Source organism: Ascaphus truei, chromosome 2 (assembly GCF_040206685.1).
Source record: "Ascaphus truei isolate aAscTru1 chromosome 2, aAscTru1.hap1, whole genome shotgun sequence".
Lineage (NCBI taxonomy): Eukaryota > Metazoa > Chordata > Amphibia > Anura > Ascaphidae > Ascaphus > Ascaphus truei.
The window spans coordinates 189789446-189811971 of record NC_134484.1 but is presented as its reverse complement, the minus strand read 5'-3'; the positions used below and the strand labels follow the sequence as shown (position 1 = coordinate 189811971).

At 44.0% G+C, this 22526-nt stretch overlaps 1 protein-coding gene and 1 long non-coding RNA gene across 2 annotated transcripts in view; one reads left to right on the top strand and one right to left on the bottom strand.

Moving 5' to 3' along the window:
* Window positions 1-12838, bottom strand: part of LOC142487048 (uncharacterized) — a 19676-nt gene extending 6838 nt beyond the window's left edge. Inside the window, exon 1 of the long non-coding RNA XR_012799122.1 lies at window positions 9715-12838. This is a non-coding gene — a long non-coding RNA (uncharacterized LOC142487048). The remainder of the gene's footprint in view (window positions 1-9714) is intronic.
* PAK1IP1 (PAK1 interacting protein 1) lies at window positions 9976-22526 on the top strand. The gene is made up of 10 exons (XM_075585724.1): window positions 9976-10128; window positions 12234-12396; window positions 14678-14798; window positions 14887-14961; window positions 15975-16027; window positions 16686-16831; window positions 18258-18355; window positions 19540-19639; window positions 20828-20954; window positions 21868-22526. The coding sequence occupies exons 1-10, from the start codon at window positions 10048-10050 to the stop codon at window positions 22029-22031; spliced, it is 1128 nt and encodes a 375-aa protein (XP_075441839.1). The 5' UTR covers window positions 9976-10047; the 3' UTR covers window positions 22032-22526.

Below are 22526 nucleotides of genomic sequence, written 5' to 3'. Positions count from 1 at the left end.
TTTCACACCCAATGCTCCAGACCTGAGTCCTACCTGTCTCTACCAGCAATATACCCTTGGTCTGCCAATTAGGTATTAACATACTGTACACTAAACCCCCTCTGTACTTGTCACACCAAACTTCAATCAAGCCTTTTGAAGCCCAGATATTTCTGAAAAGACACCACACATATTTGTATTTTCCTAAACTGTAGCTCATTAACCCCTTAAGCCTCCCGCATCAATCCCAGTGTATGTGTTGGTGCAAACACTGGAACAGAAACAATACATTTTTACAGGGGAATATACATTCTCCCCAAGTGAGAGCAGGGGGTGGCCAAATGGGGTGTAACCCCTTTAATCCCGGGCCAAACCCCTTCTCCCTTGACAGACATCCTATATCGGGTGAACAAGGTTACACAAACAGGGGAGGTCATTCGACAAATATTAGTCCCTAAGGTCTTTATTAAAAGTGTTTACCCTAGTACATATTCTCCCATGGGGTGGTCATCCAGGTAGAGATAAGATCACGGACCGCATCTCGTCCCGGTTCTACTGACCAGGCAAACATGGGGATAATGATACTATACAAGAACCTAGTTTTTAGCACTCTCCCTACTGAACTGGTAGATTGATGATTTATTTAAAATACATTTTAATAGTTAAGTCTAGAATGTTAAAATAAAGGGTATTAGAAATAATGCAACAAAAAATATGCAGCTCTGATCCAATAAAGAGAACAATGATAGGACTGGGTCATACGTAAATACGTGTGATGAGCCAACTATACCGTTCACCACTGTTGTAACAAGTAGTATTGGTAACAAAAAAACCCTGTGGGGGAAAGGAGACTATGCCAATATCCAAAACCCTATGTCATTAGTGGGTACTATGGACAAAATAGATGGCTGTCCAATAATACCGTATATGGTAGTAGCTCGAGCAGTATACAAGTTAGTGACACTTTATATATTGCCCCGATTGCCAGATACCTTACCAGTTAGGCAAATAGTTTGTGGGTGCCCCAGTATGATCCCTGGATCGCGTTCCCAATGAACTCTCAAGGAGGTATTATACTCCTTCTACAGGCCCATGTCCATAGCCTCCACAGAGGGGGGCTATGGTACTTCCCAACCCTCACAACTCAATCCTCCTAATCTAAAAACAAAAGTGAAGGGTACACACAGCTATGTAAGCAGGCAAATGCAGACAATTTTACATGAAAAGTGTAATGTCGTATATAACAGAGGTATATTGAGGTGGAGTCCCTCAATTACTAGTGCTACAAAGCATATGACCCACTTGTGAAAATAAATACTGCATCCGGATCACTTGTTGTATAGAAATGCTGTGTGGAGCTATATGAATTAACCTTTCTTTGAGAAAGCCCACACTTGGGTGAAACGCGTTAGAGGTGCAGGGGTCTGTTCCCCTCCTCTTAGTTTTTAAATCCATGTTTAAATAAAGCATTTTTCAGCCAAGTCCAGCCGTTTGCAATTCTTTCCTGCACAGTTGTGCCTGCTGATCCATCCTTCCCCCTCGGCAGGGGTGATTTTCGTTTGTAATGTCGTATAGCCTGTGTGTAACCTTATGTAATAGGCACTGTGCGTAACCTTGTGTAATAGGCACCTGACCACAGCAAAAAAAGGACCTGAAAACAAAAGAACACTATAGTCTGAACTGAGCTTCTGAAATATATATAATCTGACCCAGAAAATGGTGTTAATAGGCTGTCAAGACTCTCAAAGACATAGGGGGTTATGCACAAAGCAGTGATACATGTTTTTAAGTAAGATAAATGCCTTTATTTCTCAATATTGCGTGCAGCGCGATTCACAAAGCAGTGATAACACTGCAGTATCACGCTTAAAAGGCTTATCATCACCAAAACAGTCATTGCTAAAAAATTTGCGCCGTAAATTGCGCCATAAAGCATTTATCTCACTTAAAAACACTTATCACTGCTTTGTGCATAACCCAAATAGTCCCTGTTACTCAGTATACCAGTGTTTATAGCATAACCTCAAAATTACTCAATCTGTATATGCAAAGAAAAACCTGTGGTTCAAGTGTTCGTGGTGCAGTCCTGTTCACAGCAGACCATCCTGCTGTCTACTATGAACAGGACTGTGCACCACGAACTCTTGAACCAGTTTTTTCTTTGCATATACAGATTGAGTAATTTTGATGTTAAGCTACAAACACTGGTATACTGAGTAACAGGGACTATATCTTTGAGAGTCTTGACAGCCTATTAACACCATTTTCTGGGACAGATTATATATATTTCAGAAGTTCGGTTAAGACTATAGTGTTCTTTTGTTTTCAGGTTCTTTTTTTGCTGTGGTGTGTCAGGTGCCTATTACATAAGGTTACGCACAGTGCCTATTACATAAGGTTACAAACAGGCTATATGGCATTACACTTTTCATGTAAAATTGTCTGCATTTGCCTGCTTACTGTCAGGAATCCACTCCTGGCTTTTCTCGTAGCCTTGCAAGGTGCTGTTCTCACTAGTTCCCTCTTTGCAACCTAGCCTTGTACTTAGTCATTGGAGCAGTGCCCTCACACCCTCCTCCTGGGATTGGCCCGCCGGACTTTAAATACTGCATTCACAAAATGCTTCTCTGCCGAGCATAATCCTTCTTGGACATTACTGTGTTCAGCCACAAGCCCTTGCTTGTTTTCCTCGTGACTAATCCTGTGGAAGTGTTCCAGCATTAGTTCCTGCTTTCCCTGCAACCTGCTGCTTCTACCCTTAGCAGAGCTTGCTGTTTGGACCCCGTAGCCTGCTGCTCTTTCTCCCTTCGCAGAGGCCAGCTTTAACTCCCGCACTGAAGCACCCCAGAGACCTGCTGTGTGCTGTCTCCCTGGAGCCGCAACCTGCTGCTTCTACCCTTAGCAGAGGTTGCTGTTTGGACCCCGTGGCATGCTGATCTTGCACACTTCGCAGAGGCCAGCTTGAACTCTTGCGCTGAAGCAGTGGTTTACCGGTGCTGCCTGGCGGTGTCCCCACTCCGGTCTGCCTTCCCTCTCCTAGACCAGCGCCATGGGACGTGGACGCCACTCGCGCAAACCCCGTTCCCGACCTGCAGCCGATTACGCTGAATCAGGAGGACCTACTTGATTTCCTGTTACCGACTCCCTGCTTGGACTACGACTACCCGGATATCTCCTATCCTGACTCTGGCTCGTCCAACGATTACGCTGTTCTCTCCAATCCTGAACCTGGCCTGTTTGACTATGAACTTCGCACTCCGGACCAGTCTACGCGGTCTAAGGTCGGTGATTTCATAACCCAGCCTCAGCCACGCGGTCCGGCCCCGGTTTGTGGCGAGCACAACCGTAACACTTACATAGCTGTGTGTACCCTTCACTTTTGTTTTTAGATTAGGAGGATTGCGTTGTGAGGGAGTCGAGAAGTACAATAGTCCCACTCTGTGGACGCTATGGGGAATGGGCCTGTAGAAGGGGTATAATACCCTGAAACATTGCCCCCCCCCCCCCCCCATCTTCCTGCACAGACATCTTTCCCAGTCAGGGACTGTTTCTACCCCACCCCCACCTTATCGTGATATCACCCCCCGCCCCCTTCCCTCATCACCTCTCAGGTTCTGTACATGCATTTCATTTACCACCTGTTTTGTATTTGCATATGGTTGTAGCTTCTCTTTTTTTCTCAGTGAATGCAGAATATTATCTCTAAGCTTTATTAGCTCTCTTGTTTTTTTGGAGTGCTGGTAACACCTGGTGTGATCTATGTTTTTTGACCAAGTTTCTTTCCCTGGTTATTCTTCATTGATAATTGGGGTTCAATATTTTATGGGGGGCGCTTCCATGGGATTTTTTGCACCATATATTTTTATGTAGTTGTTTCTATACATTTGAATTCCCCATTAACCCCCTTGAATACACCAACTACATTAACTTAAAAAAAAAAAAAAAAAAAAACTTTTTGTAATGGAGACTAAATAAATAATAAAATAAAAGGACAGCTAAATAAAAAATAAGGTTGGTAATCTGCTTTAAAGAATATCACGTCAAGCTCACTCTAAAGGCCGGTTATTTATTGGGGACCTGCACCTTTCAAAGCAGCAATTCCCTCCCTATTCTTTTTTTTATTTTTGTTTTCACTACTGAATTTCATTGACAAAATTCAAAACGATTCCTCCACAGCTGACCAGCGCTATTCTTATTTCCTGGATCCTCAAATATTTAACAATTTAGTTGCCAGTTTTTCAGCTCCGATTTGGGAAATCAGTGTGGCCGCCAAACTCAGAGGGGCTACTGACCGATAGGAAGCTGCAATGTCATCAGAGGGTTAACATTGGGGCTTCCTATTAGTTGACTGCAGGTTCCATTTTTAAAAATTCAGGAAGATACACCGGGAACTAAACCAGTATCTCGGAAATTGAGGTGTCCCCGAGGACATACCAGTGTGATGTCTGTAAATAAAAAAATTAAAACATTAATAGGCATGACTGCTTCTTTAAATTATATTTTGTCTAGGGATAAATCAAGATTACCGTTTGTCACAATCTAGTATTCATTTTTAGGTACTAAACAAACTTCAAACATGACTGTGCGCTTTGAGATAACACTGGATGAGGAAAGGGATACATGAAAATAACCCGGTCACTCTAAGGTTAGATAACCTTGTCTTACTTTGGGTAAATTCCAGCAGACTATCTGATTAGATTACAGTTATTACAGGAAAGGAAGCGAGAAAGAGAGAGAAAGAAGTGTCACTGGTGATCACCGTAGAATAAAGACAGGTCTTACAATACTTGCCTTTAAAAAAAAAAAGTGTGTGTGTGCTGTGCACGCGCATTTTAAGTGAAACTTCTTTGTCTTTTGTCACAGAAATTGTATTTGTGATGGTGATGTTTTAAATTGAAAATCAAAACACAATTTCAGTTCCAAAACACAAAAAAGTTTTACCGCGTTTTAGCTATTTGCACGTCTATATTTATAGTAACTGAATTCCGTGTGTGTGTGTCAGTCAGTGTGTGTGTCTCTCTGTGTGTGGTGTTTGCATCTCTCTCTCTCTGTGTACTGCCCCCTCTCTCTCCTGACTCCCTCCACGCCCAGCAGAGCTGCAGACACGGGGGCCTATGCCTGAGTCTCCTGAGCAGCCCCCCTGTCCTCTCTCCTCCCCCCCCCCCCCACGGAGGTACATGGCCGGAGCAGCCCCCACTCTCTCCCCCCGGCGGAGCTGCGGACACAGCTGTGTGTCCTACTGCAGCCAGCCCACCGGCGGAGGTACGGGGGGGGGGGGGTGTTAGGCAGCTGGGGGGGGAGGGGGTGCGCATCACTCAGGTGGTGTTCAGCGTAACATGGGGGGGGGGGGGGGGGAAGCCCAGCATGATGATTCAGGTGGCCCACCCCCCCGTCGGCGGAGGTCCCAGTTTGGCTGCGGAGGTGGTGGTCGCGCAGCACCAGTAGTGTGTGTGGGGGGGTGGGGGGTTCGGCGGGTCACTGGGGGGGGGGGGTGTTTGGGGGATGCGGTGGTGTGTGTCGCTGTCTTCCCCGTCTCTGGTGACTCCTGCTGGCAGCTGGCAACACTGACGGCCTCATCTGCCAGCAGTGACATCACTTCTGTCACCACTGACTTCCGCCTCAAGCAAACACATGAATGTCGCTAAAGAAGTTTCACTTCAAAACGGGAGGGGGAGCTTAGTTGTCCCAAAGATTACTATTATTTTGTAACATCAGTTACCCATTAAAAAGGCATCATCTTTACATACAGATATACACACACAAATGGAAATGTGCCGATTACAAGAAATTCTAATGCCGGCAATGTCATTGGACCTAGTTTTAGGGAGATTTTGACAATTATGCCATAAAAACAGAAAGAAGAGCAGCTTTCTAAAATAGATCCTTTTGATTTAAAAAAAAGCTGTGTGTGCTGTGCACGCGCATAGTAAGTGAAACTTCTTTGACTTTTGTCACAGAAATTGTATTTGTGTTGGTGTTGGTGATGTTTTAATTAAAATCAAAATACAATCTCAATGACAAAACGCAAATAAATTTGACTTAGAATGCGCATGCTCGGCACACATCCCCTGTATTAGCTATTTGCACCAAGTGTGAATTCCGCGTGTGACAGTGTGCGTGTGACTGAGAGTGTGCGTGTGACTGAGAGTGTGCGTGTGACTGAGAGTGTGCGTGTGACTGAGAGTGCGCGTGTGATTGAGAGTGTGCGTGTGACTGAGAGTGTGCGTGTGACTGAGAGTGTGCGTGTGACTGAGCGTGTGCGTGTGACTGTGCGTGTGACTATGCGTGTGCGTGTGACTGTGCGTGTGACTATGCATGTGCGTGTGACTGTGCGTGTGCGTCTGACTGTGAGTGTGACTGAGTGCGTCTGACTGTGAGTGTGAGTGTGACTGAGTGTACGTGTGACTGTGCGTGTGAGTGTGACTGAGTGTGCGTGTGACTGTGAGTGTGTGTGGGTGTCTGGGGGGTCAGTGTGTGGGGGTCTGGGGGGGTCAGTCAGTGTGTGTGGGGCTCTGGGGGGGTCAGTGTGTGTGGGGGTCTGGGGGGGTCAGGCAGTGTGTGTGGGGGTCTGGGGGGGTCAGGCAGTGTGTGTGGGGGTCTGTCAGTGTGTGTGTGGGGGTCCAGTCAGTGTGTGTGGGGGTCTGGGGGGTTCAGTCAGTGTGTGTGGGGGTCGGGGGGGTTCAGTCAGTGTGTGTGGGGGTCTGGGGGGTTCAGTCAGTGTGTGTGGGGGTCTAGGGGGGTCAGTCAGTGTGTGTGGGGGCCTGGGGGGGTCAGTCAGTGTGTGTGGGGGTCTGGGGGGGGTCAGTCAGTGTGTGTGGGGGTCTGGGGGGGTCAGTCAGTGTGTGTGGGGGTCTGGGGGGTTCAGTCAGTGTGTGTGGGTCTCTGGGGGGCCAGTCAGTGTGTGTGGGGGTCTGGGGTGGTCAGTCAGTGTGTTTGGGGGTCTGGGGGGGTCAGTCAGTGTGTGTGGGGGTCTGGGGGGGTCAGGCAGTGTGTGTGGGGGTCTGTCAGTGTGTGTGGGGGTCTGGGGGGTTCAGTCAGTGTGTGTGGGGGTCTGGGGGATTCAGTCAGTGTGTGTGGGGGTCTGGGGGGTTAGTCAGTGTGTGTGGGGGTCTGGGGGGGTCAGTCAGTGTGTGTGGGGGTCTGGGGGGGTCAGTCAGTGTGTGTGGGGGTCTTGGGGGGTCAGTCAGTGTGTGTGGGGGTCTGGGGGGGTCAGTCAGTGTGTGTGGGGGTCTGGGGGGGTCAGTCAGTGTGTTTGGGGGTCTGGGGGGATCTGTCAGTGTGTGGGGGGGTCCGGGGGGGGTCAGTCAGTGTGTGGGGGGGTCCGTCAGTGTGTGGGGGGTCCGTCAGTGTGTGGGGGGTCCGGGGGGGTCCGCGCGGGTTGCGCCCGGGTTTTTGTACCACCGCTTCCTGGGGGGGCCGCAAACGCCCGCGTCACTGGAGGGCTGAATGGCGCCGCTGCCAGCCGCTTCTGCGCATGCGCGGCATGGCAGCGGTAGTGGAAGTTAGGCGGGCACATGTGTGGGCTGGGAGGGAGGTCCCATTCGGGTTAGGAAAGGGGGGGGGGGCTGTCCCGGTCGGGCGGTCTCTGCTGTCCCGGTCGGGCGGTCTCTGCTGTCCCGGGCAGCAGGCGGGGAACGGCAACACATGTTTACAGCCGTGGCAGCGGGCGGGAAACGGCGCCGCTGCCAACCGCTTCTGCGCATGCGTGGCTTTGCTCCAGTCCCCATGATTACTGAGCATGCGCGGCTTGGCAGCGGATGTGCGGGGGGAATGGCGGCCGTTAGGAGCGGCGCCGGCGGCTACCGCCGCCGCATATGTCATCAGCCATGTGGGGGGAGCAGCGGCCGTTAGGAGCGACGCCGGCGGCTATCGCCGCCGCCGCCGCATCTGATTTGTGGAGCGGGTGTGATGTCAGTGTTGGGGTCGGGCTGAGCCAGAACACAGCCCGGCCTCAACTGCCAGCACTGACGTCACATCCGTTTCATTTCTGTCTCCACAATTCTTTTTTGCCCCATCACGAATGAGGCGCCACTAAGGAAGTTTCACTTCAAAAAAGGAAAGTATGTAAGAAAAAAGAAATGATAACTACAAACAGTGGTTCTTACGCAACCCTGCCCACTCTGTGTGTGCGCGTGTATATAGCATAAAAGAAAAATATATAAAAGGTAAAGGAGGTGCAGTAATAATCGCGACAGTCCACTGGAAGGGGAGGGGGGGAAGGACTCAGTAAATAAGTGATCAAAAAGTGAATATAAACAACAGTCACCACAACAAATAGAACAATAGCAATATTTGTCAAAAAGGCATCTATCTAAAAAATAAAACAGAATTCTCCAAATTCAAGTGTTCATAAGGATCAGGTGACAGGGTATCATCTCCTGAGCCCACTACCCAGTCTTGCTTCTGAGTAATTACGCCTGCAGCTGATTCCAGGTAGCTCAATACATGTATGTACATGGTGAAGAGAAAGTGCAGGGGCACACAGCAGTGTATTACATTTTACTGAAAAAGCATAAAAAAAACAGTAACGCCCTTAACAATATTTTTTTTTTTAATCTTTACAAGATCACCGGAAAGGAAATGGATCAATCCCGAGTTCCGTTTGTGGTGATATTTTCTTATAGATTTTTTTTTTCCTGTAAGGGCAAAACTGCAATGACTGTTTTCAGTAAAATGGACAGCACGTTTCTCTCTTTTCACTAACTCATTGCTTGCTTTTATTTTAGGGATTACATGAACTATGGTATTACTAATTACTATTTGCATGTATGTATGCGTGTGTAAAACCAAAAACAAATATAACAGGAACCAGAGAGCCTCCAAAAAGGTCCGGAGACTGCGTTTCAGCTCAGGGTGACCCGCAGGTCTAGGAACATAAAAGCAACTACAAAGAATGACAAGTTGGGTCCCCAGGGTCATCAATAGAAAGCAACGGTTGCAGCTTTCTACGGCCACCAGAGTAAAGGCTGGCGCGGCAGTCATCTTGCATCCACTGGGCAAGAATCCAGCGAGTGTCACTGAGAAACAGTCGGCAAGTTTTCCTGAAAATGTTCGACACTTGGTAGGTGGACAAAATGTTTTGTTACTCCAAAATGGTCACTGATCTGATTTTGTTTCGGCTTCCTCATGGTATTGTATTGTATGTCTTTATTTATATAGCGCCATTAATGTACATAGCGCTTCACAGTAGTAATACATGTGGTAATCAAATAAATAACAGATAATATAAATAACAGGTCATGGGAGTAAGTGCTACAGAGATAAAAGTAACATTAAGGAAGAGGAGTCCCTGCCCCGAGGAGCTTACAGTCTAATCATGGTGACCATGGTTGCCAGGCATGTAACCCATGCTATATTAGTAGGGTTTTGGGGGGTTAAATTCCCGAGAATACTACAAATATATCCAGAACCAAGGAGTTTCCAGGCATAGGAGACCTACCAGTACAGATAAGATTTAAAACAAAAAAAAGGATTGCTGCTATAAACACTGTAAATAGCCCATGCTCTAATAAACTACAATGTTGTAGGACTAGAAATATGAGTTTATCAATGAGAATCTCAGCTCTAAACATTCCACCGACACCCAGTCCCCCTCCCCAAAAAAATGAAACTACATGACCCTCCCACCCCCGAAGTGAGATTGCTGTTTGCAAATCACTCATGAGCAGTATCTGCGGTCACGTGATGATCCCAGGCCCGCTGCCAGCACCCAGCACTCCACTGCCGAACACTCACTTATCACTGCATTCTCTCCCCCTTCATCCTGACACAATGCTGTGTCTGTGACGTCACAAACACCCCTCACCCGGGGACGTGCGGGGCGCCCTGACTCTGCCTGTCTAACCCGCCTGTTATTTAACCTCACCACGGCATCCACAGACCGGCCTCCCACCGCAATGACACAGATACAGCGGCTACTGGGGGGATGCCACGGGCGGGAAGCGAAACACTCGGGAAGGACGATGCAGGCAATGTTATGGGCAGCCCACGTTGCAGCCGCAGGACCCCGTGGGCGGGGCGCGCACGCGTGTTTTGGATGCACGTGTTTGTTGTGGGAGATGCTGCAGCATGGACCGTGGCATTGAGTTAGTGGTGGGCTGCTATGAGCAGATACTCTTTGGGTATAATGTGCAGCGGGATGGGAATAAGGTAAGTCGGGTAGCACATACACCGACGCGTATCTTAGGGCGCTAGCTGCCTGTGACGCGAGTTTGATTAAATACATATTTTCACGGAGAAATGGAGTCACAGAAATGGCAATACTAAGTGTGTGGGTGTGAGTTTTGAATAGCGAAACGTGTCATATTCTGTAGTAGGATGAGATGTCCGATCAGTGAGGTTTAGACCATGTGCTGGCATTTTAATAGGAAAATGCTGTTTTGGTACTGAAGTGAGTAAAGACACTGACTCATAACCACACTGAGTTGGAAGCAGGGGAACCAAATCCAATGTCCGCTCCTTGTGACCTTGGGTAAATCACTATATCTCCCTGTGCCTCAGACACCAAAAAAAAAAAAAAGATTGTAAGCTCTTCTAGACAGGGACTGTGTCTATAACATTCCTATGTGCTGCATACAGCACACTGCACTGTAATTGTGACACGCTCTGAGTCCCATTGGGAGAAAAGCGCTATATGAAGTAGTTATTTTTATTCAATGGTTGAGACTAAATTGAAGTGTATGAGACAGCTAATGCTAAGAACTAGGACATACTTGAAAACGAGAGGTAACTCTCAATGTTTTACTTCCTGGTAAAACATTTTTATAAATAAACTAGGTACATTTTCAGAGGGTAAGAAGCCAGTGCACTCGTGCTATGTAGTAAACTTTTGATGGTACCGGATGTGGGGGGAGCAGTCCCAAGGATACATTTCAGGAAGATGTACTCTGCTACACATATACTGCGATCCAATTTGGATTTCAAATCGCCCTATATTTATTACAGATGGTCGACGCACTACACTGCATCTGACAAAGGGGGATGCGTCCCCGAAACATTGTGCTATTGTCTCGACCATTTATAATAAAAATAGGATGATTTTGAAATTCAAGTTGGACCAGTGGGTGTGTGAGGCAGCAGAGTACCTCTTACTCAACTGAATAATGCTAAGCAGACTGACAGTCAGCTGTTTATACTTAACAGGTCTGCATTATTGGGAATATGTAATTTATTGTAGGTGTTGGACTGGAATAGCAAAGAGGGCAAGCAAATTTAGGAGCCCACTATCAACTACTAAAGACAAAATAGTTCTATGGTTTGGACTCATTCACAGGTTCAGGTGTACATTCACTTGTGCATACGTAGATAAATAAACTTGCAGTACATACGTGTACATACATATGTGAACAAATGCATATACCGATGAACACAGAAAATTGGCAAGCCGAATTCAGACATACCATGAGAAATTTAGCTACTTTCCAGAGTAGGGGTGGGCAAGTCCAGTCCTCAAGGGCCACCAACTGGTTCAGTTTTAAGGATTGAGCCAGCTGTGCTGGACCAGGGATATCCTGAAAACCTGACCTGTTGGTAGCCCTTGAGTACTGAAGTTGCCCACCCCTGCTTCAGAGTAAGATTTTGGGAGCATCTGTATGAGCCAAGGACATACCAGAACAACACAACAGCAAATAACATCATAATCACTTCACAGTGGTAAAAGTGGCTTTAACACGTAGTGGCACTGTCTGATGTAAGAAAATATCTAAATGTGTTTGAACATTGGACCAGAGCTCTTTGAGCATTACTTTAGATTTGGGCAATATACTGTAAAACAGGAAGAGGATGAGTGCGTGAATAAAATATTAGTATTCGGTAGACCTGGTACCGCTGCACGTCAACCTCTACTTAACCACCTCACTGCCAGAAGCCGCAATAATAAAAGTTAATAACTTTTGTAACAACAATTTTTTTCATGCCATGAGCCTTTTAAATGCTGGAAGGATCTGTGAGGCTTACTCTGTGATACTTTTAATTTGAACTAATATTTAGCTTTAATGTTGTCGTTTTTTTTATTTTTTTTTATTTATTATTAAATCTTTTATGCTTTGGGGATTGAAAAAATTGCTGGTGTTTTCTATTTTGTGTCCAAGGGAAACATATTTGGCCTGCCTCACTTTGAAAGTTAATATACAGTAATGAGTATCTCTTTATATTCTAGTTTCACATCACTGCTTCGCAGACAGCACTGTTCCAAACAAATACGTTTGACCTTTGAAATAATCGCTGCGTTCCTTTCTGTTCCTTTTCCCCTCTAGAAATGTGTGGCCACTCCAAATTTCACGCATCATGCCCACACTGCTTCTTTATCGGTGGTTTCCGTGAATAATCGATTTGTAGCCACTGGAAGCAAAGATGAAACGATTCAGATTTATGACATGAAGAAGAAGGTGGAACATGGAGCGTTGCTGCATCACAATGGTATGTCCGTTTAAAGCAGCAATCCACTGATAGGATGAGTATCTCAGGCGACTAAAATTGTCTTAGAAGTTGATGGACATGTCTTTTTACAACCTCATCTCTTATTGTAAGGTGCCTTAGGCCTCGGCCAGGCTCCCTGCTGAGGCTCAGGGAAAGCGGGTGCTTTCCCTGGCCTTGCAGTTGCTTTCTCTGCGCACCGTCAGGGGGCGGGCCAGTGGCGTCACGGAGCTGGTTCGCCCTCATTGGGAAAACCGCTCACGTGACAGGCCTGTCGCGCCCGCAATCGGGGGAATTTTAAAAATTCCCTAAGACCTACGCTTCCGCTCGCTTGCGGAAGCATAGGCGAGCCCCTACTAAAGCCGCTCTAATTGCGGCTGTAGGGGCTCAGTGCTGAGCAGGAGCGCGCCTCCGCCAGCAAGCAAGTAACACGGCCGAGGCCTTATAGTTTATCACCACTTAGTAAATATGTCTTCGTGCCACCTACCTCCTATGTTATAGCAGGGTGTCTCAAGCAGATGATTCATGGAAGTGAGGCAGGCAGAATGAAGCCATCATTAAACCATTATGTCCTCCCTAGAGCACAAGGTACAGCGGGATATGCAGGGAAGAATCATTCAAACCTACAGATGTATTCTTTAAAATCCTGTATTTGCCACAGAAGTTGAAGCCGCACCGAGCATGTCAGAGAACTCTGCGGTGCTTACCCATAGGCTACGGGCCCACTGCACACGCCGCGCATGCGACAGAGTGCCTCCCGGCGCTCTCCGTCTCCAGCCGAGCGATCTGATGGACTTAAGATCACTCGCGATTGGGGGTGTGTGGCCATGACGCCACGTGGCTGGTTCGCCCTCGGTGGCTGGTTCGCCCTCGTTGGCTGAACCGCCACAGTGACGTGGCCATTGCTCGGCCGCCGAGCCAAAAGACAAAATTCTTGTCTTGTGGCAAAGGAGGTTGTAAATCGCGCATTGTGCAGGTGTGCGCAGGCAGCTACTAGGGCCGGCCCCACAAAGGGCCTTACCTGATGTGCGCTGCGCATGCCGTCGCACGTGCAGCCACTGGGGACGAAGCCTTACACTTCTTGAAGTCCTTGTCACAAATGAATTTTCATTTTATACATTTTTTTTTTACCAGGAAGTAATACATTGAGAGTTGCCTCGTTTTCAAGTATGTCCTGGGCACAGAGTTATGATGACTATACATGGTTACATTAAATGGACAGCATTGTACATTATATTTAAAGATCATGAACAGTTACAGATAATGTTATGACCATATGTAACAGTTAGAGGCAAGACAGCTGAAGTCTTGAAAGAACTTTAAACCGGAGGCGGATTTGAAAGACTCTGCTAGGCTGTTCCAGTCGTGAGGTGCACGGTAACAGAGCAGCCGGATTCTGTGTTGAATCTTGGGTCCGTGCAGTCTTTTGGAGTCAGATATTAAGTGATAAGTGCTGCGTTTGGTAGTGGAGAGGAGCTCGTTCAGATAGGTGGGTGGCTTATCCAGAAAGCAAGACAGGAAAAAATGTATAAAAAAAATTGTCTTATTGTAACCTCCATATCTCACCTCCTTCACTTTACCCACTGTCGTGTCTTACCGGTGGTGTCTCCTGGTATTTTCCTGCATGTCTCTCTCAAACTTCAGTGTCTCCCCCTGCATCTTGTGTGAAAATGGCTGCACGTTGCCATGACAACGGGATGCTAAGTGATGTCATGACGTCACGTTATCATGACATCATTTCACACCAGATGCAGGGGAAACACTGAACTTTGAGAGAGATGCAGGCAATGCCAGGAGACGCCGCACCCCTTTGCCGGAAACACTCGACAGCGGGCACAATGAACTCGCCCCATGCAAGTGGGCGAGTGCATTTGTCGAGCCCTGATTGATGAAGACTGAAAAGAGTAGTGGTCCCAGAATAGAACTTTGCGTGACCCCACAGGTGACATCCAAGGAGTTGGTTTTAGAGCCTGGGAGGCACATATTGAAATCAGCCCGGTAGGTAGGAGTGAAACCAGTTTAAAGCGTTAATGCGCTGATAGTTTACATGAAGAAGACACGTGTGGTCTCAAACATTCTGCACATTTGTAATTTCGTATGAAAAACGATCTTGTTAGTGCATTATAAGGTGTTGCAATCTACCGCAAATACTTGTTTTGTAGGAAAACTGAACACTCTTTTTACATCAATTTTTCACCTATGCTGGACACCCTTACATTTCATTTTATTAATGATGGAGATTTTTTCCTGCATGTTTCTAAGTGGTTTAATCTTCAATCGTTAGGTTCCATCACATGTCTGGAGTTTCATGGTAACACACACCTGCTGAGTGGGGCTGAAGACGGCTTGATTTGCGTATGGAATACAAAGAAGTGGGAATGCCAGAAATCCTTCAGAGCGCACAAGTGAGTAGTACTGTACATAACCGTGTTACACTAGGTTTATCCATCAACCTGGAGATGTAAATCACCTGATTTTCTTCCCCAATTACAGGGGGCAGGTCACCTCTGTTTCAGTTCATCCTTCTGGAAAGTTAGCATTGTCTGTGGGAACAGATAAAACCTTAAGGTAAGTGTGCAATGAATGTGAATCATGCCAATTCATGATAAACCAATTCAATGTTCTTTTATCGTGTTTTTAATTTACAAAACATATTTACTGCTTTTAGCTTTGTCCCTAGTCGGCAACATAGCTTGCATTTGCAATGAAGTGATAGAATAAAACATGCTGCGTGTCTCATAGTTTAAAAAAGAAATGTTGAGAACACCAACCCTGTCTAAAATGTGTGTGTATATCTATCCCCATGGGAACCGAGGAGTACTCCAGAGCTAAAATGCAGTATACTCCGCTCTTTACACCTCCCCTTCAGTTCTGTACATGCTTACTGGTGTAATTACTTCAGTGGCTGTCTAATAGGAAGCCGCAACCTCTGACGTTGCGGATTCCTGTTGTCCCAGGGGGACCTTCCAGATTTGGCTGCAATGTTGAATTCCCAAAAGGGGAGAAGCAAACCAGTATTTACACAGATACATATCTCATAACACAGATAAATATCTCATAACACAGATAAATATCTCATAACACAGCTGGGATTGCTGCTTCATGTAGGACCAAAAGCCTAGCTCCAAAAATCTCTAATTTCACAGATTATACCGTACGTTTTGCTTTCATTAGAGGTCAGTTTACATAGTAAATGCTGCTGTGATTCTAAGATGTGAGTTGCTTGATTCCGTTACACAGCATTTATTTTTCAATTCACCTTGCCAGACATATTTAGAAGGCCGTGGCAGATTTATTTCCCATTAATATTTTTCTGAAATTGAAAACGAAGAATGGAAAAAAAAAAGTATAAACTATGTCTAAAATAAAAGCTGTATTTGAATTGTGTAAGTTAACCATAGTACAGTCTTTCATGACTTGTCATCTGAGAGCTGCTTATTCCCGTGAAATGAAGCTCCATAATGTGGAATTGTGGGCCAGTGAGACACGAATAGTCCGAGTTCAAGAGGGGTTTACACAAGCATTTATAAACGCACATACACATTCATTGTGTTTTATTTCTCCTGCTTTCTCGGTTACAGAACTTGGAATCTTATTGAAGGTCGTTCTGCGTTTATTAAAAATATCAAGCAAAGTAAGTGGCGTGTAAGATCATATTTGCCTCTCTGCCCCCCCCCCTTATTTGTGTTGTTTTGAGCAATTTTTTGAATGATTCATGGATTATTTTATTTGACTGCATGGGGGGAGCAAGAAATGCAAACGTATAATAGCACAATATGTGTGTAAATTATTTAAACAAGGCAAACATTATTGTAGTTCTTTTCAATTTATGGGTGCTTTGTATCAGTCTCCCAGCTGCAAAACTGGAGGGGAAAAAATTACACATTATGTCTCAAGCAAAAATACCCTATATACAGCAGGATTGGTTTGATGCATTTTGTTTATGTAGTTTTGCAGCCTGGATGGTTCCTAACCCACTATATCCTTCCCGGTGTCTTGTGTCCCTCTGTTATCCTGCCCGTCTCTTGCTGTGCACCACCCATGTATGTCTCCTACCATTGTCTTGTGTCTTTGCGCCTTATAATTTTAGTCTCTCCATTTGCATGTATCCTTTCTTGCCATCCATGCACATTTTTCTTTGTTGTACCCCAAAACCCAGAAGCCCCTTTTCTACACTTGACCCAACCATATCCCATATGAACCCTCCTTTTTACATCTGGAACATTTTCATTACCCTCTTACTATTCTACAAGCTTTAACTTCTGATTAACCATCTGATTCTTTTTTTGTAGATGCCCATATAGTCCAGTGGTCTCCCACTGGCGAGACATATCTAGTTGCAATACATAACAGACTGGATGTGTACAAACTTGAAACCGCATCGATCATTGCCACCATCAATAATCCAAAGAGGATATCTGCTGTCCGGTTTATTACAGTAAGTCAGTTTATTGAGACTTGGGTCTAGCAGTCCATGGAGACACATTTGTAGAGTTCTGCACCCTTTTTCAAAATAGCGCTAACCACATGAGTTCCTGAAACAAATGTAAAAAAAAAAAAAAAAAATCTGTGCTAAATGTAGAAAAATTCACAATCTTCTGCAAAATGTGAAAAGGCAACTTGAGCAAAAGGCACTAAAGGGAATGTAAACTATCAGTGTGCAAAGTTTAGGGTAAGCCTATTCCTCTGGAAAAAAAATAAACATTTAGGGCAAACCCAACTTTACAGCTATTTTACTTTTGAAACTGACCACACCAGTTATTCCCCAACTGTAAGATTACCAAACCCCTGTCTTTCACCTAAACGAGGATTTTTCCGTTTATTATTGGTTTGGGACCAAAGTTATTGGTATTCAAAAACAGGACTTAACATGTAAGAGACAGATGACTTAAAGCACACTTTGTGTTGATAGAGCAGCTGTTGTGTCTGAAACTTGCTTGCAAGAGTTAGTAGTGTGTACCTCTCATGCTTGTCTTACTGTTGTGTTGTTGCCAAGTCCAAACTGTAGAAACGTTCTTACTTTCAGAGTCCTGTAAAGTATCACATATAGTCTGAATGGATTTTTTTTTTTTCGGTCAGCCGCCTTGGACTATGTTAATTTACCCCCTTAAACTTCAGTTGACTCAGACTGCGGTTCTGTCCTAGACATCAGCGATTTCTCAGATTATGCCGGAGTTAGATCTGGCGTTAACTGCAATTCACTTGTATGACAGTTTAATGCCAGGTGAAACCTTAATACTCCCATACCGGACGGAGCACAGTAAATCCCTCTCTTTAGTGTAGTCCAGGGAAGTTTAGTAATATGAAAGCATCGCCTTCCAAAACGTAAGGAGAACAAACATGTATAGAAGAGTTGTCACCTTTAAGTAATAGGGTTTCTAACATACCATGGACGGAAGTTTTGATATTGGTTCATATACATAGTATTAACAAATTTGGCATTGCAGCAGGACTCTGTGATGACCTTCACAAACTATTTATGATATTTAATGGTTTGGCCATTTCACTAACAGGAGGCCTTATAATGCTCTCCCTTATAGTAAAGAGGTTAACGAACAACCGACTAATAAAACAAATGCGCTTTTTTTTCCCCCCTTCATGCAAATAGATAAGAAATGCAAAATAAAGTAGAATAGCACAGTATAATGTGTGTAATTATGCAAACAAGACAGATTTGAATAATTCCCTTTTTCATTTTATGGGTGCTTCGTATCAAGCTTCCCGGCTGCAAGACCAGAGCAGAAAAACTACACCAGATTGATCAAATAAAAAGCTCCACATTAAGATGCCCTTTCTAGAGTTGTGGCACAAATATTTAGGGATATTCCTACACGTTGTAATGCTTTGTTGCTTTATTCTGACAGGAGACCATCCTAGCTGTGGCTGGAGATGAGGAAGTGATCCGCCTTTATAACACTGATTCACAAAAGTGCCTTTGTGAGTTCAAAGGTCATGAGAATAGGTAAGATGGGTTATTGCTGCTCCTAATAATATGAGCAATGTGAGATTAACTGGAACCTAACATGATTCCTACACACATGGCGTAAAAACCTCAAGGCAATGTAATGTTTTATTTTGTTTTTTTCTTGCGATTCTATAATAAAGTAGTTTTAATTAATAAAAATCTCTTCAATCATGTTGCAAATTTTTTCCAAAAATACCTGCAGACCAACTGCAATTATGGAAAAACAAATAAACTGTGGCAACAAACCCAAACTATTCACATGGGCACATAAAATGGGTTAAAGCATTAGAGTATAATTCACTTCATTCTTGGTTGATTAAAAAATAGTTTTGATGCTAAAAGTGTGTGACACATATACACACCCGCACTCAACCTGTAGAAAAAAACGGTCTAGAGAATCGAAGTTACTTTGCTTTAGTAGGGTGCACGTAGATAGGCCGGGATCACCACTCCAGCTCAAAATCGCATATGAAGCAAAAAAAGAATCCACAGCACTCGCTCAGAGAATCATTAAAAGTTCAAATTGATTCCATCTAATAGAAAAATAAGTAAAAATGGGCGACGTTTCGGAACACGCTCATTTAGCAAGCTCCTAAAGCAGTGTACCCTACACTGCCTTCTTATAGTGAAGGGGGAGGTCGATTTTGGCACCAAAATGCAGCACTTTTCATCCTACAGTGGCCTGGAGTGACTAATCGAATGCTTGGTTGTCGCCTTAAGACGCGCCAGCAACCCAGATATCAACCGCTGCTATGCATTTCAGGTCTCCGTCCTACTGGAAATTGCCAGGAATATTTTTGCGTATCATTAGTCCTGATCTCTTGTAAGAACAAGTGGTCAGAGTGCTGGTGGCGAGATGTCTTCCTAATGTGCTCGTGTCCCCACTACTTGGGGGAAAAAGTCTGAGTATGTGGCATTACTGCTGTAAGAACTTAGGTCTTTTCTGTGTGATTTTGAATCTCAAGGCAATAACATTTAATTTTAGTCTTTTTTACATACGAGCATTTTATGGCTAAAAGTGACGAATGAGACTTGACAAACATTAACTCAAATGCCAAACTTCCATTGTGTGTGGCATGGTGGCAAATAGCTTATGTGTTGCACATTAGACTGTTTTAATAAGAGGCGCAGCTAATAGACATCATACCAACAAGTAATTCTTTTTGTCTTTTTGTATTAAGAGTAAAAAATCTCCACAATTTTGAACTTGAAGGTTCTCACATCATCGTATCTTCTTCGAGCGATGGTTACGTTAAGATGTGGGAGCTTGACATGGAAATGGTGAGTTTTACTAAGCATCACAGAAATAATAAAAAGATCACTGCATAAGCTTCATTCGATGATAATGAGTTCAATGTCTGTATAATTGAGGCCTCTTCGATTGTGGAAACCATTAATTGCTAGTAAATAAATAAAACGGTATCTATCTTGGGAAAGGGGGGATCTCCGCAGCCAAGAAAAGCATGGATCAAGTTCAGAGGACCCCGTTTAAAAAAATAGAGGGGATTGTGGCTTTAAATGGGTGTTTCTCCATTCATCATGCACCATGAATGGCAGTTACTCAAAACTTGTTGCTTTTTTTGCGGCCATGGATTGTAGTTCTTGGCCTCTAATCTCGCATCAAACACCCTTAATGTGATAAATAACTCTCGTGTTGGGTATTATTGTTCAGCCAGGATTGGCATTCAACAAAGTCCATATGACATACTTTGAGGACGGACTACCAGAAGAGAAATACGTATAACAATTGAATATGTACAATGCTTGAAGATATACAGGGGACTACTTACAAAGAAGAGTTTTTTTTTTTTTTTTAAATAAATCGAAAGTGCATTGCCAATCTATTTTTTAAAATCATTAGCGGCATATCATTAGTCATTCTTTGTATGAACATAAGAAAATGTGCACGTATTACATATACATGTATTAAGAACTATTTGCATCTACTTGTAATACCAAGAAAAACAAGGACAATTTTGGCGCACAGAAGTGGTGCATACTTGTAATTTGTTATTGCATATTTTTTGCATATGTGCACCACAGACATGTAAACTCCGCCTCTAACGCCTACTGTCTTTTTTTTATTTTTTTTGTAAAAATTGAAACCTATCAAAATCGGTTTAATACATTGACTGACACACACACACACACACACACACACACACTTGCCAGTCGTCTTTCTGTCGGTATGACACTTTATACATAGGCCCCAAACTGTGTGTGTGTTTTAGAAATACTGTAGCATGAAGGCCTTTTTAACGAAGGTCCTACCATATATAGTATTTGGTTCCTCCGTCACTTGTTAAACACTTATTTTGACACAGAAAAAGTGCACCCGCTCGACCTAGTGTGACCACAAGGGTCAGAGAAACACGTCACATTCTTTGAAGCATTTATTTGAGAACATGTATTCTAGTGTTCCTTTGTTTTCAAATGTTGCCATAAATCTAGCGTTTGGGTTTGTTCCAGCTGCAGACTGCCCCACTTTTGATGTGTGAAGTCAGCACGTCAGCCAGGCTCACATGCCTTTCAGTGTGGCTACCTGAACTCATAAAAAGTAAAGAACAAACCAACACAGATGCCCCAGCTGCAACGGGTAAGGGTACTAGTCGCTGTAGTGATCCCTATTGGACACACTTGATTTAATTATACTGTAGATCAGGGGTGCACAAACTTTCCCCCCTGCTCTCCTCCCCGGCTTGCACTCCCGCCCTCCCCCCATGGCACGTGACCCTGCAGCGTAATTTGACTCCAGATTACCATGACGACTTGTCGCTGGAAGGCAAGGTGAGTTTGTTACAGGCGTGGGACCTCTGTAACTGCCACGTGCGCCCCCCCCCCAGTTTGCGCACCCCTGATAATTATGTAGATAATGTTGTACGGATGGCTTGTTTTTTTTCTTTTTTCACGCTATAATCTTGTGTAGTTTAACTTTATTTTCAGAACTTGCAATGCTACTTTAAATGTGATTCAACATTGGACATTCAATAATGTCATCTTTATTTGTAAATGTTGCTTTCTTTTTACATTTATTTCTATTTAAGGCATCGCTAAATATAGAGGTGTAAATATACCATAACAATATAGTGTGCAACTAGCTATTTTTGTGATGGATGAGAAAAATATAAAAATGCATTTATTTTCTGAATCTTCTTTTCATAATGGGGTTATTTCCCAACCTACACACTGGGAGAAATAAAAAGAGGGGCGACAAAAACAGATGAACGAGGTCTTAGAGATTTTGTCACTGTCAAATAGGATTGTTTGCCTGCATCAATAACCCATTGAATATATATCTACTATATGTGTAATCCTTAATTTTTAAACGAGATTGTGTCGGCCCAAATCCTGGTCATCTTTATTTTGCACAGAATAGGAAGCCCAAAAGGCAAAATAATTGCTGTCAATGTGGGGAGGCAGTTTAATATGTTCTCGAACCACTGTATCAATGTAATATTTGTTTGAGTCTGTGTTGCTTGTTTCAAAACTTGATAACATGCTGATTTCAGTTCCAGTAAAAGACACGGAAGCCTCAAATAAAAAAATGAACACCCAGAGGAACAAAACAAAGAAGACTGACGAAGCAAGCGAAACAGAAACCCCAGTGGTACATAAGAGAAGGAAACTGGGAAATAAACAAAATAAGAAAAATAAGCTCCAAAACAAAGACTGATTTGGCATATTTTTGCTGCACAGCTTTGAATCAATACATTTCTCATGACAGCTGTTCAAAAGTAAACCTGGAGGAAGCACAGAGGGACAATGAAGTGATTTTGCGATGGGAAGCTCAGTTGGATGCGAAGCATGTTTTAAAGAATTTCCAAAAGTAATATATGTATAATTTACCAAGCGTTTTGTTTTCTAACTAATTCTTAAATCATTTTTGGCTGCACAGTGACACAGAATGTTCCTAACCGGCCTACTCTTCACAGTTCCACAGACTGCTTCCAGCTGCACTGTAAGTGAGGAAACGGTCTGGAAGAAATGCCTATGTGCAGTCTTACATTTACAACAGCAGTTGCCATTTCTGACATCTTTTCCTTGCAGTATAAGTTTTTTTGTGGTTTGTTTTTTACATCGCCAGTTGGCACATTGTGTTCTAAGAATTGATATATTTGACAAAAAATCCTAAAGTTCCAATGTATGAATAAAACATCTTTATACTGTA